The sequence below is a fragment of the Rutidosis leptorrhynchoides genome, chromosome 1, assembly GCF_046630445.1.
Source record: "Rutidosis leptorrhynchoides isolate AG116_Rl617_1_P2 chromosome 1, CSIRO_AGI_Rlap_v1, whole genome shotgun sequence".
Taxonomy (NCBI): Eukaryota; Viridiplantae; Streptophyta; class Magnoliopsida; order Asterales; family Asteraceae; genus Rutidosis; species Rutidosis leptorrhynchoides.
In genome coordinates this window covers 650,505,470-650,518,563 of record NC_092333.1, presented here as the reverse complement: position 1 = coordinate 650,518,563, position 13,094 = coordinate 650,505,470, and the positions used below count along the sequence as shown (strand labels likewise).

General features: G+C 36.5%; 2 protein-coding genes across 3 annotated transcripts; one reads left to right on the top strand and one right to left on the bottom strand.

Moving 5' to 3' along the window:
• The first annotated feature begins 778 nt into the window (after positions 1-778).
• LOC139849812 (uncharacterized mitochondrial protein AtMg00810-like) lies at positions 779-1,792 on the top strand. The gene has a single exon (XM_071839436.1). The coding sequence runs from the start codon at positions 779-781 to the stop codon at positions 1,790-1,792; it is 1,014 nt and encodes a 337-aa protein (XP_071695537.1).
• Positions 1,793-4,865: 3,073 nt separating this feature from the next.
• LOC139885781 (dynamin-like protein ARC5) lies at positions 4,866-12,440 on the bottom strand. 2 transcript variants are annotated; one of them, XM_071869539.1, is made up of 18 exons: positions 12,059-12,440; positions 11,279-11,443; positions 11,052-11,174; positions 10,738-10,959; positions 10,385-10,518; positions 10,212-10,304; positions 10,044-10,107; positions 9,879-9,927; positions 9,674-9,756; positions 7,248-7,405; positions 7,111-7,171; positions 6,981-7,043; positions 6,188-6,288; positions 6,053-6,110; positions 5,912-5,975; positions 5,487-5,659; positions 5,228-5,392; positions 4,866-5,144 (listed from the first exon to the last, which is right to left on the bottom strand). In XM_071869539.1, the coding sequence occupies exons 1-18, from the start codon at positions 12,386-12,388 to the stop codon at positions 5,070-5,072; spliced, it is 2,181 nt and encodes a 726-aa protein (XP_071725640.1). In that variant the 5' UTR covers positions 12,389-12,440; the 3' UTR covers positions 4,866-5,069. The 2 variants fall into 2 exon arrangements, with proteins under 2 accessions (XP_071725640.1, XP_071725641.1); XM_071869540.1 differs by having other exon boundaries at positions 4,867-5,144; positions 5,921-5,975.
• Positions 12,441-13,094: the final 654 nt, after the last annotated feature.

The window sequence follows — 13,094 nt, the reverse complement described above, 5'->3', positions numbered from 1 at the left end:
ACCGGCAATCGAACTGTCCTTAGCCTATCCGTTTCTTGACATTGGTCGATTCATCAGCTTGATGTCAAGAACGTGTTTTTACATGGTGATCTTACAATACTATTTACATGCATCAGCCCCCAGGTTTTCATGATCCAACAAAACCAGGTTATGTGTGTCATCTTCGCAAATCATTATACTGTCTCAAGCAGGCTTCGGGATGGTAATGGGCGGAAAAAAACCCGTGACCTGCGGGCACGGGTCGGGTAAAAAAATTTACCCGTTGGCGGGTCGCGGGTATTTCATAACCGTCGCGGGTAAAACTCAACCCGTGAATCCGTGATGCCCGTTTAAGCTACCCGCGGGTGTACCCGTTTACCCGTATACATATACTTAATTATATATTATATAAATTAACTTTTTAAGGTATTTTTATAATTATTCGCGGGTAAAACTCGCGGGTAATGGGTATCCGTTACAAAAAATTAATTAAAGTGTACATTTTGTAAACCCGCAGGTTTACCCGCGGGTCGCGGATACCCGCGGGTTGCGGGTACGGGCAGAAAAGTTTACACGTTGGCGGATAAACGGGTACCCGCGGGTAAAAAAAATCCTAGCGGGCGGGTCGTGGGTACCAAGGACCCGTACCTGTCTTCCGCGGGGTGCCATCCCTAAGCAGGCTCCTCGTGCTTGGTTTCATAGGTTTGCTCAGTATGCTCTTCGTGTTGGTTTTCAACATAGCAGTTGTGACTCGTCATTGTTCATTTACCGGCATGGGACTCATATTGCTTATTTACTTATGTATGTGGATGACGTTATTCTCACTGCTTCGTCCACGTCTCTTTTACAGAAGATTATTACCTCGCTTGGCAAAGAATTTGCCATGACTAATCTTGGGCCATTGAATTATTTTTTAGGCATTTCTGCTACGCGTACTAAACATGGTCTGTTTCTATCTCAGCAGAAATATGCTCTAGACAATTTAGAACGGGCCGATATGATTAATTGTAAGCCATGTCTTACTCCTATTGATACTCAGTCTAAGCTTGGGCCTAGTGGACCTCCCGTTACAGATCCCACATTATATCGCAGTCTTGCAGGTGTACTTCAATACCTAACTTTTACACGTCCTGATCTTACTTATATTGTTCAACAGTTGTGCTTATACATGCACGATCCCCAAGAACCTCATTTTGCTGCACTCAAACGTGTTTTACGGTATCTTCGTGGATCTGTTGATAATGGGCTTCAGTTGTTTGCCTCATCCACTATTAAGCTTACAGCTTATTCTGATGCTGATTGGGGAGGTTGCCCTGGTACACGCCAATCTACCTCTGGTTATTGTGTGTTTCTTGGCGACAATATTCTTTCTTGGTCTTCTAAACGCCAAGCTACGATATCTCGATCTAGTGTTGAAGCTGAATATCGAGCGGTTGCAAATGCTGTTGCTGAAACGTGTTGGATTCGTAACTTACTTCGTGAGCTTCACTCCCCATTGTTCCAGGCCACTTTAGTTTATTGTGACAATGTGAGTGCGGTGTATCTTTATACCAACTCGGTTCAACATCAACGCACCAAACATATAGAAATTGATATTCATTTTGTGCGTGATCTAGTTGCCACTGGAGCTGTTCGCGTTCTTCATGTTCCTTCTAGTTCTCAATATGCTGATATCTTCACCAAGGGACTTCCAACACAGTTGTTTAATGACTTCAAGTTCAGTTTGAACGTTCGCACTCTAACTCCTGTTCCAACTGCGAGGGTGTACCAGATTGTATGTATTTGTATAGTTCCTATTTCATTTGTTATTTAATTAGTTTGGCTCAGCCCAATTGTACAAATGGACTCGGTCCATTAGAGTTTAGAATGTTCATATGTACTCTATAAATATTGTGTAATGAAAGTGTTTTGATTCATTGGAAATTAATCAAACTTTAGATTTCACTAGTATACATAGATGATCTATTTTAATATTAATTTTAATCATAAGAGAAATGTAGGATAGTATTGATCACAAATATTAAATACTGTTTTTTTAGCTGCATACAAATAGAACTATTTTTTCCACGACGGAACTCAAACTCATAACCTCAAAGTTAATGAGACACTTGATATTGCTAGGCCAAAAGCCCTTTGCTACATATATAAAATAATAAAATTAGTAAAATCTACATAAATAAATATATATTTAACTCTGAATATTTTAGCGTTGTCGATGACAAGGGGTTAAGAAAATTTGTGTTGTATATGAATCCATTGCTTTAGTTCTCATCTAGGTCACCGTATTTAAATATTGATTGTCAACATATCCGGAAGAAAATAATAACTGTAAACTCTTATATGTAAATGATAATGTGCAAAGGTCGTTGATCTTTTTCTGTCAAAATGGTTAACCGGCTTAAACTCTAAAACATAGATATTAACTAAATTAATTAATCCGTTATTAACCGAATCGATTAGTTAAAAAAAATTAATTAACCAAAGATTTGATCATGGGTGCAATTTCATCTCTGCAATATAATATTGGTCAACATACAACGTTTGGTAATCTTGCTACTTGTTGGCATGTGGAAAATGAATATGTATTTAGTGGTATTGAAGACAAGTGGATAGAGCTTTCCAATCATGATACTTGTGGATATCTAACAAAGTTATATGTCTCTTTTCACTTGTAACATCAGAAAATGACAGGTTTTAAGTTGAATCTTGATCAATGCTATAAATTTCATTAATAAATCACATTAATCGGCCTAACAATATTTGTCTAGTTTAGATATATACCTATGAAAATGGAAGTGGTAAAAATGTTCACATTACGTGAGTTAGCATAACGTTAGTATAAATAAATGAGAAGTCAGTTTCGCCACTACATTACAAAAGTAACGATTGTCCCACACTTAAATAGTCTCATCTAATATAAAGTTGTATGTGATCCAAAATCTTGGTGTTTAAGGTGTCATGTCACTTTTCACCACATCATGATTAGTTCCTAGTTTGATTACTTAAATTAGTATTAGTATTAGTATATATAGTGATAACAACAATGGAACAGTTAACATCCAATTAAGGCTTATCCAAATAATCGTGGGGATTATTGAAAATAGCTTACACGTCACTAGATTTAATCTTATTTAGGACTAGTGTCTAATCAAGAGTAGGCCTAGCGAAGTTTCAACCATGAAATTGTGTTTCTAACTCCAGGTGAATGTATTTATGAGAAAATGTATAAAATCATAGTGGGAGTGTAAGTTCGTCATTTATGTAAAAGAAATAAGCAGTCTTAGACCACAAATAATGGGGCGTTTGTCCCCAACCCATTCCTAGGTGTCACCACAAACACCCCACAAACGCTTGTAATGAGGCGTTTGTGGGTAAATTGATGTGAGGCGTTAGTGTTCCAAAAACTTCCAAGGAGAGGGAGTGAGGTGAGGTGGCAGCATGTGATTGGTTACAATTATTTTCACTCTCCAACTTTTAGTTATTTACATCTTAAATACCAATTAAATTTTACTACATCACCTAAAACCTTCAACAACCCTCTCAACAAACGCCTCCCATTACAAATCACCCCTTCCCTCATCATTGCCATGTCAGTGCCATAACCAAAAAGTACCCTTTATTTACTCCACGTCACAGTAACCATCATCCGTGGTCTTTCATGATTCCTTGAAACAACGAGTTTAATATTGGCCCGATATTGTTTCTTTATTAACTTGGGTAATGATACGCCAAACGGATAATGTTCGGAATACATCTTTTATATTCGGTATAAGGTATCCGTGAATATAGACACCGACCTAAATCATAAGTTCATCAGCAAGGTCAAACCCATAAGGGATATGTAACCAGTCAACGGTGCACAAACCCTTGCATTTGGCAATACGCATACGTCATAGATATGCCACATAAGCCCCCTATGTCAGCCCTAAAAAGCTCCAAGTTCAATTCCCGGTTACCCCATCATATTATGAGACGTAAGCATAATCATGCTCATAAATTCTAAACATTAATACTTGCCTATAGATATACTTGCACTGTCCAATTCTTACACTAACCGATACTCCTTCAATGAAACTTTCTCTCTCTATAGACTCAATAACCAACTCACTTGAGCTCACTACCGAGTTGAACCTTTCATTGATTGATTGTTAAAGTCACCCTCGCGGGTCCAAATCTTGAATCTAGGTATGCACGTTTATCGAAGAACAAACAATCTCAAACACTCCTCCACTCTTTGAACTCGAGCTATTCGGAACATGCATGATCTAATGGCGCCATCGACTTGTACGAACTAGAACACCTCAGGGAAAGAATCGACAACTAACCCATCTTAAGACAGCGAAACAAACGACAACTCCCCCGGTTATCGGAACCGGCATTACTCCACCACCAGCATTAAGTTTAGAGTTGGACACTACTCAACCACCGGCACCAGGGCTGGACCCAAGGCAACCCCACCGCCAACCGGCCCACCAGCTTCAAATGGAACCTTAACGGAAATCAGAATCAGTAATTTAGGCTATATCAAAGAAATACTAACATTGGACTAAGGATGCATATCAAGATTCATCTACAAGTTAGACAATCCTCCGGCTACAAAAATCAAGAGTCAAAATAACACAATATTTCACAAATCAAACAAACCCAATCTCGTCACATATCATGCAACAGCGTTTGAGCTTCAATAACATTCGAGGCAACAACCCAACAGGTGTTAGCAACACCTGTGGATAGCACCCGAACAACTCAGAACGCTAGCAAACAAACGAAGATCATTCCACAAGAAGCAGCACAACACAACAGCAGCATGCCTGTTCTCCCAAACACCAACACAGAAAGTCCAATACAGTTCTTAGTTCCTTATATTTTCTATATGTAAATGGCCTGTTTATGATTCCGTTTTAGGTCAGTCAGGTGTCTGGCTCGTTATTTTTTATGTATGTAACAACTAATTGATATATCAAAAACAAATCTCAAATAAGGAATTTTCATGCTACTGTCACGTATTTATAAACAGATTATTACAAAAGATCAGGAAGACTACCAAACATGCCAAAACGGATATCTGAGCTTAGATGACGATGAACAGATCAAGGTGCTGACTTAACTTGATGCAAACTAAGCTGCTCATGGATCTTTCTGAATTTGTCTTTAAGCCTTTGTATCTGCAAACATGCCAAAACCATATAAAATAGGTTAAGTATTGATTGATCAACATTATAGAATCACAATAGTATATTACAGATACCCGTTTCATCTCGATTTCAGTTTCTCGCTTTCGTTGCCCGAGTGAATGTCTGAGATTAGTAATGTCAAAAACATTGTCTAGATCATCTTCAAATGCAGATTCTAGATCCTCTCGAAGAAGTGCAGGCAATTTGTCTACAACCGGCATTAAGAAAAAGCAATTGAACTGCAAAAGAAAAAAAAGGATTAAAATCATGTACTTTGCTATAACGTAATTTAAGTATATAAGAAGATTGATTTAAAACGTAAAAAGTTTACACCTTTAATTCGGCTGAAGCCAAGAAATATTCTCTGATGCCATGAAATATTTGTTGTACCAAAGCATAAACAATACGTTCAGATGAAGGAGCGAGTCTCCTGTTCCAAAGTGTGCTATCTAAAAGATCTGCCAATCTAGTTTCCGTGTTCTGAACACTTGTATTCGAGTCGGTACCTGACACCAAACGTCAAGATATTACATACGTCTTATGTTTTTATATCGTTTGTCTTTACCGTACTCCTTCAACACCCGTTCTTTCATTTAGTGGATCCTTGGAATGTTTAAGTATTCGTTTTAAAAGTGTTTTTAATGTGATATCAAATTGTACCAAACATGTTGTAAAAGATAGATCAGTCGGGTTTGTTATGTAGACATTTTACCACCAAATGAACACATTTTAGAAGTATATAAAATGCATATTATTACCACCATTACCAGGCTGTTCAGCTCCACCAAAAGAATCCAAGAATTGGCGTAGTCCAGCTCGATTCTATATATAAGAATTAAAACATGAGAACAAAACAAAGAAGCATAAAAGGTTAAAAATGGGATCAGGTGTTTGACAACCTTATTGTGAAGGGACCACGTCACGTAACGGGTGGTGCTTATTAAATCCTCCAAACATCTGTAGATGAGTTTTTTGAAAAATTAATGAAGTCCGTGAAGTGAACATAACCCAAGTAATATTCAGTAAATTTTTACTTTTCATGACATGATCTTTCGGTGGATTCAGCAAAGTTGTTGAAGGCGGAAGACACGCGTCTCAGGAAAACTTCATGACCACTTAGAAATTCTCCCTCTTTCTGTTGTAACCATTTGAGGGTTAGTGTGTGATTTATACACTGTTGTAAAAGTCGGCCGAGTCGGATGACGCGTCAGTTTGGAGACTAACCCGTCCCGTTTCGCCAAAAAACGCATCAAAAGTCGGTCAATGCTAAAAAGTCGGGTCAAATTCAGGCTGAGTTGGGTTCAATGCCAAAAATTAAATTTTCTGCCCTATATCTATATTTTAATATTTATGTTTGATATATTTATGTGTAATATAATATATGTGTGTTTAGTTTATGTATAACTAATAAAAGTCAACGTTGGTCAACGCCCATCTCGTCCCTGACTCGACCGACTCGTCCCTCAAATGTCCCGACCGACTCATCCCCGATTCGAGACTTTCACAAACCTTGGATTTATGTTTAGATCCAACTAGAGATGGCAGAATGCAGGAGGGCATGGTGGGTAATTCGTTAAATCAATGATTCAATGTGCTAAGTATGCTTACTTAAACTAATTATTCACAATAACAATCTAATTTTTTATCAAAAACAACCACGCAGGTTATCTGCTTTTTAAGTACATACCCATTTTCGGAGGTATAGATATAATCGAAATCGATATATTTATTATTACGTGGGTCCAAAATTGCCGCCACTAGTATTAATATTAAAATCTCTATCATCATATACAAAAACTGACACTAAAAATGAAACATGGGCCATACCTGAAGTAAGTAAACAGAGATCGGAAGCAATCTTTTTAAGATGTGAAGAAGTCGACTGCCCAACTGTATCCAAAATTGAAATGTTAATAAAACATACACAACTAATGGTTAAACTAAACGAAACCATTACCTGATGAAGAAAGGGTTCGAATGTATCACGAGCCTTTGCAACAGCAATGACACATGCAGTCCTGGAGTAAAAGGTCCTTAACTGTAAGCTATTACAACATAAACGGTTAATAAAAGATGGTAAATCGAATCAAAGACCTAGAGTAATTTGTCCCATCATGAATATCTTCAACTCCACATGCATTTACGATTTCTTCGCGTGTAATCGGAGGGCACTTGATCCCTCCAACAACAAACCGAAACTCTGCCATAGCACGATGATACTGAGCACCTCCATACAGACGCATACCTGCATTCTGTACATAACAGAAAATAAGTTCATAAATGTAGCAAAATGAGCAGTTTATAAATTTATTAATATGATTACAATAAATATATTATACCAATAGAATTGTAACTTTAAGAAAATATCAAGTGGGATTAGTACAACAATTGAGGTGAAGAAATTATTGGTCAACTAAAAATATTAACTAGAAACTTTTTGATGCATTATACGATCAAGTGAGTAGGCAAACTGGGCTTTCTCATATTGGATTGCAAGAGCATATTGGGCCATGTGGTTATGGACTTGTGGAGAAATCTGGACAAGGATAGATAGGTTATCATTTAACAAAGGAAATAAGTAGAAGCCGTAGGAAGCAAGCCAAAGAAAAGTCAAAGATTTGATTTTAATATTTATCCATATTTGCTTCCTATAATTTTGCTACTATTAGTTACGGAGTAGTATAAATAGAAGAATATATTATTGTGGAACTCAGTTTTTGAGTTTATAATAGGTGAGTTATCATAGCCGTGAAGGCTTTTTTGCTAGTATCTATATCCATACGTTGTTAATTATTTTTATTGTTTAATAAAAAAAGTTAGCAATATCCGCATTGGATTTTTTTATCAATTGTTCGTTTCTGTTTGGCCACGATATTTTTGCATTATTTGGTATCCAGAGCTCGGGTTTTGGTCAAACAATGTTTCGTGGAGGTTATCGAGGAGACTATTGCAGAACCGCCGATCGAGGCAGCGATGGGGATAATCGTAGACACGCCGAAAGAGGCAACGAAGACCCTCGAGACGCAGAAATTGAACAATTATATAAGCGAATCGCTGAGTTGGAACTGAACCAACAACGATTCCCTGCGCGCTACGATTCGGAAAGAATCGATTCAGAATCCATTTATGATACTGAACCCATCTATGATACAGATGGTGAAGATGGAGAATCCATCTATGATACCGAACCCATCTATGACACTGATGGTGAGGTATCTTTTTTCTTTTTTTGAATCTGATTATGAAAGTGATTTGGAGGAAGTTACTAATAAAAACACCAATATGTCCAATGAAGAGGGTATAATTTCCTTCCGTGAAGATGCTAATGTTTTTATGAAAAGCGATTTGGAAAACACTCGTGTTGTTCTCGAGGTTCGGTTAGATGTTTTGGTGATTGACGTTATAGACTCGAGGACGAGTCTTTTCGAAGAAGGGGAGAATGATGCATTATACGATCAAGTGAGTAGGCAAACTGGGCTTTCTCATATTGGATTGCAAGAGCATATTGGGCCATGTGGTTATGGGCTTGTGGAGAAATCTGGACAAGGATAGATAGGTTATCATTTAACAAAGGAAATAAGTAGAAGCCGTAGGAAGCAAGCCAAAGAAAAGTCAAAGATTTGATTTTAATATTTATCCATATTTGCTTCCTATAATTTTGCTACTATTAGTTACGGAGTAGTATAAATAGAAGAATATATTATTGTGGAACTCAGTTTTTGAGTTTATAATAGGTGAGTTATCATAGCCGTGAAGGCTTTTTTGCTAGTATCTATATCCATACGTTGTTAATTATTTTTATTGTTTAATAAAAAAAGTTAGCAATATCCGTATTGGATTTTTTTATCAATTGTTCGTTTCTATTTGGCCACGATATATTATGCAAAAATATCGTGGCCAAACAGAAACGAACAATTGATAAAAAAATCCAATACGGATATTGCTAACTTTTTTTATTAAACAATAAAAATAATTAACAACGTATGGATATAGATACTAGCAAAAAAGCCTTCACGGCTATGATAACTCACCTATTATAAACTCAAAAACTGAGTTCCACAATAATATATTCTTCTATTTATACTACTCCGTAACTAATAGTAGCAAAATTATAGGAAGCAAATATGGATAAATATTAAAATCAAATCTTTGACTTTTCTTTGGCTTGCTTCCTACGGCTTCTACTTATTTCCTTTGTTAAATGATAACCTATCTATCCTTGTCCAGATTTCTCCACAAGCCCATAACCACATGGCCCAATATGCTCTTGCAATCCAATATGAGAAAGCCCAGTTTGCCTACTCACTTGATCGTATAATGCATCACTTTTAATACAATGTGCACTCATGCTTCATCACCACCTCAATTATATTGACTTTTTGAACGCAAAGTTTACCAAGAATAACTGATATAATATGAATGTTAAAGAACGTAATGGGTCAACACAAGATGATTAACAAAATTGACTAAGTACGCCAATTGCCAAAGAGAGATATGTAAATATGTATTGTCAAGCTTACTGGGATTAATTTGTGAGGAAACTGAGAGCCATCAATACCAATTAGTGCCCCTCCATTGACCAGCTCATCTTGTAGTGTTTCACCTGCAACCACCGGAAAAACAGAAAAGGAAAGAAAAAAAGTAGAATGTTGATTAGAAGTATAGTATCACTGTTATAGACATTCATGGATGAAGTACATTGAGATGAAGAAGACTTTTTTTTACCGAATTTATCTGGAGGTGCAACAACCGTCCCTTTCAATAATAGCGATAACTGAGAAAAACACAAAATTAAAAGAACAAAAATTACAGACAGACTTACAACTGGCCTGAAAAGTGGTTGAATCAGGCAACATCAAAGAACAATATGAAGGTCTTGGTAGATGAAACCTTGGTCAGGAAAAGATCATGGAAAGATCGCCCTTTTTCCTTTAGTTTGGCTTCATCTAAAGTGCTATGTAAACATCAAAAGTGAAGAATGTTAATTACCTTAGATAAAGAGACATAAATTATATAACTTCAATATAAAATGTACCTAAACTGGTCAAAAATGCAAACCTGAGTTCCTGATTTATGTCATTCAGTTTGCGTGTTGTGCCACGATACTCCTTCTCAAGCAGAGGAATAATTAACGGAACGTTATCCATATACCTTGAAACAACACAAAACTCAACCTCTAAATAATGAACAATAGTCAAACTGGTTCAAGTCAAACAAGTCAAAGTGTGTACCTTTTCTGTAACAAATCTTCTAAGAACAACTTGAGACTACTCACTCCTATTCTGCTTCGTTCTTGTTTTGTTAGTAGTCGTCCAAGCTTTTCCTCCAAACAAGCCACATCTTCCATTTCCCTTAGAGAAATAGCCTACAACAATTCAGAAAATGAGGTCTGATTGGGTTGACCAAAGCACTTTTTCTTCAAAATATATATGTAAAGAAAAAACTAGTATCATGTGTTACTATATAAGTCATAACACTCATTTTGATTTAACTTATAGCATGTAATTGTGCATGAATTAAAGAGTGACTGACATATCGATGAGTCAATACACAACGAACAATGTCCAAGATTCTATAACAATACCTGTTTAAATTCATCATTGGATCTGTAAACCGATTCAGGTCCTGAACCAACTCGTCCAGAAGGCACTGATGTGAAGAAAGGTGAATCACCAAGCATAAAACCATCTAATACAGACGCTGGTGGAGAAAGGAAAACTTCAACATCTGAAGCACGTGCAAACTGAGGTATCTTTGTATCGAGTTTAGTTGAGACGACAACAGTCCTTGAAAGTTCAGGATCAATCTGCAAGTAACTCATGGAAACATTTAGCCTTTACAAAAAACAAACCTTTTAATTATATATACCAAACATAATGTCCTTTTCAAATAACGTACTTGCATCACTACTCTTCTAGTAGTCGCATTACTCCAGTCATTACAGTCTTCAAGACATAACACAATAAACTCCTTATGCTGCATTTTTGCACGCACTAGCGACTCAACAGCACGAGATTGAGCCTGTATAATAGATTCATATCCACTAACTTTATCTTTCAACACAAATGAAAATGTACTAAATCTACCAGATGTATCATTTCACCATCATAAGTCGATTAAATAACCTGTAATGCTCGGTTTTTTGGTCCAGGAGCAGGAGCAACAAGCCCAGGGGTATCTATAATTGTAAGATTTGGACAGTATTTATATTCAACTCTAATAATAATCTCCTTTGAAGAAAATTGACATGTTTCCAGCTCCAATCTCATGTTTTCAGCTTCAATATATTCCTATATAATGTAACGTCCATTAAAAAGTAGTCAACGACAACAATGTGTTGTATGTGAGGTGGGATGTAGTAAATCATTCATCTACCTTAGAATTAAATATTAATAATCCAACCACATATGCACAATCACATGATAAACATATACACAATATCAAATATTAAATATAATATATTTCAATTCTTTTTTTTACATCAGTTTGGGATCACTCGGGGGTGACTTAACCACCCACGCCTTCATCTGTAGTACTTGTGTAACCCGCAAGGAAATCCGGACCAATCCGAGGGCATGGCCGGTAAACCCCTCCCCGCCGCCCCCGCACTAAGCGAAAGGCGACATGGGTGGATACTTCACGTCAGGGATAACATTGAGTGCAATGTTCAGCGGAGTCGAACTACTAACCTCTCGCCCTAAGAGAGGAAGGCCACTACCAGCTAGCTACAACTCAATGTTATAATATATTTCAATTCTAATACCTTGTAGCTATATACTAACCTTCAGTGTACAATATATTACTAGTAATTATAATTATATTTGTAGACATACACTAAATAAAAAAATGCTACTGTAGTATTTTATTATAAATTCTACTGATTATTAAATAAAATAACAGTGTACCTGAATTTCTTTTAGTGATTTTTCAATGGGAACAATAGAATCAGAATCAGAAATTAGGTGACAAAGAGGCGAATCACATTGCGGATTGAACTTCATATGTAAAGTGATCGGACGGCGAGTTTTAGTACCGCCGCCGACGTGATTGAATTGGAATCCCATTAGGGCTTCTACTAGTGCACTTTTACCGTCGGTTTGATGTCCGACCACTAACACCGCCGGAGCATCGAACGGCGTTTCGAACTCTTGTGCTAGACCGTGTAGTTCGTTGTATGCTTCGTATAACCTTGAGTGACTTTCACATTCTTCGCTGCCGTGCTCCGCCGTTGCCATGTGAACCGAGGACTGTGAGAGTGTGTGATTTTGACTGTTTAATTTTATTTGATTTTATTATTTATTATGAGAAAAAAGTACGGTAAGTAATAATTAGAGTGTGTGGCGATTATTATTGATTTTATCTTCTTTTTTGTTTTCCCTCCATTTTCTGTTTTGTCTTTTTTTTACAAATAATAATGAACTAGTTGTCGAACCCTCATTTCGCGTCGGGTGTTCGGTTTTCAATATATTTTATTGCGTTTATTTTATAAAATTATTTCGTGGCTAACGATGATGTCGTTGAAACGCAACTCGATTCGAACTAAAACATATAACTCATCAAAGATTTAAATGTTATTTTATATTAACAATATATGTGCATCTCCACGTTTCGCTATGGAATTGTTGACTTTTAAAAATTTAACGCAATTAAATCGTTATTTTGTGGAGAAAAATATAAAGGAAACCCAAAAAGAAAAAATAAAAAAAAAATTGTTATAACGGGTAGAGAAAAATATAAAGGAAACTAAAAAAAATTGCTACAGTAATTCCGTTGCTACAATTATTCCGTTGCTACAGTGTTAACGGGCTACAGTGATTCTGTTGCTACAGTAAAGTAGGTAAAAAGACGAAACTGATTCTGGTATTATTCATCTTTTTTGCCTAATAGTTAATAGACAAAATTTCATTCATCAACTCTGAACTTTACATCAAATTTGACTCC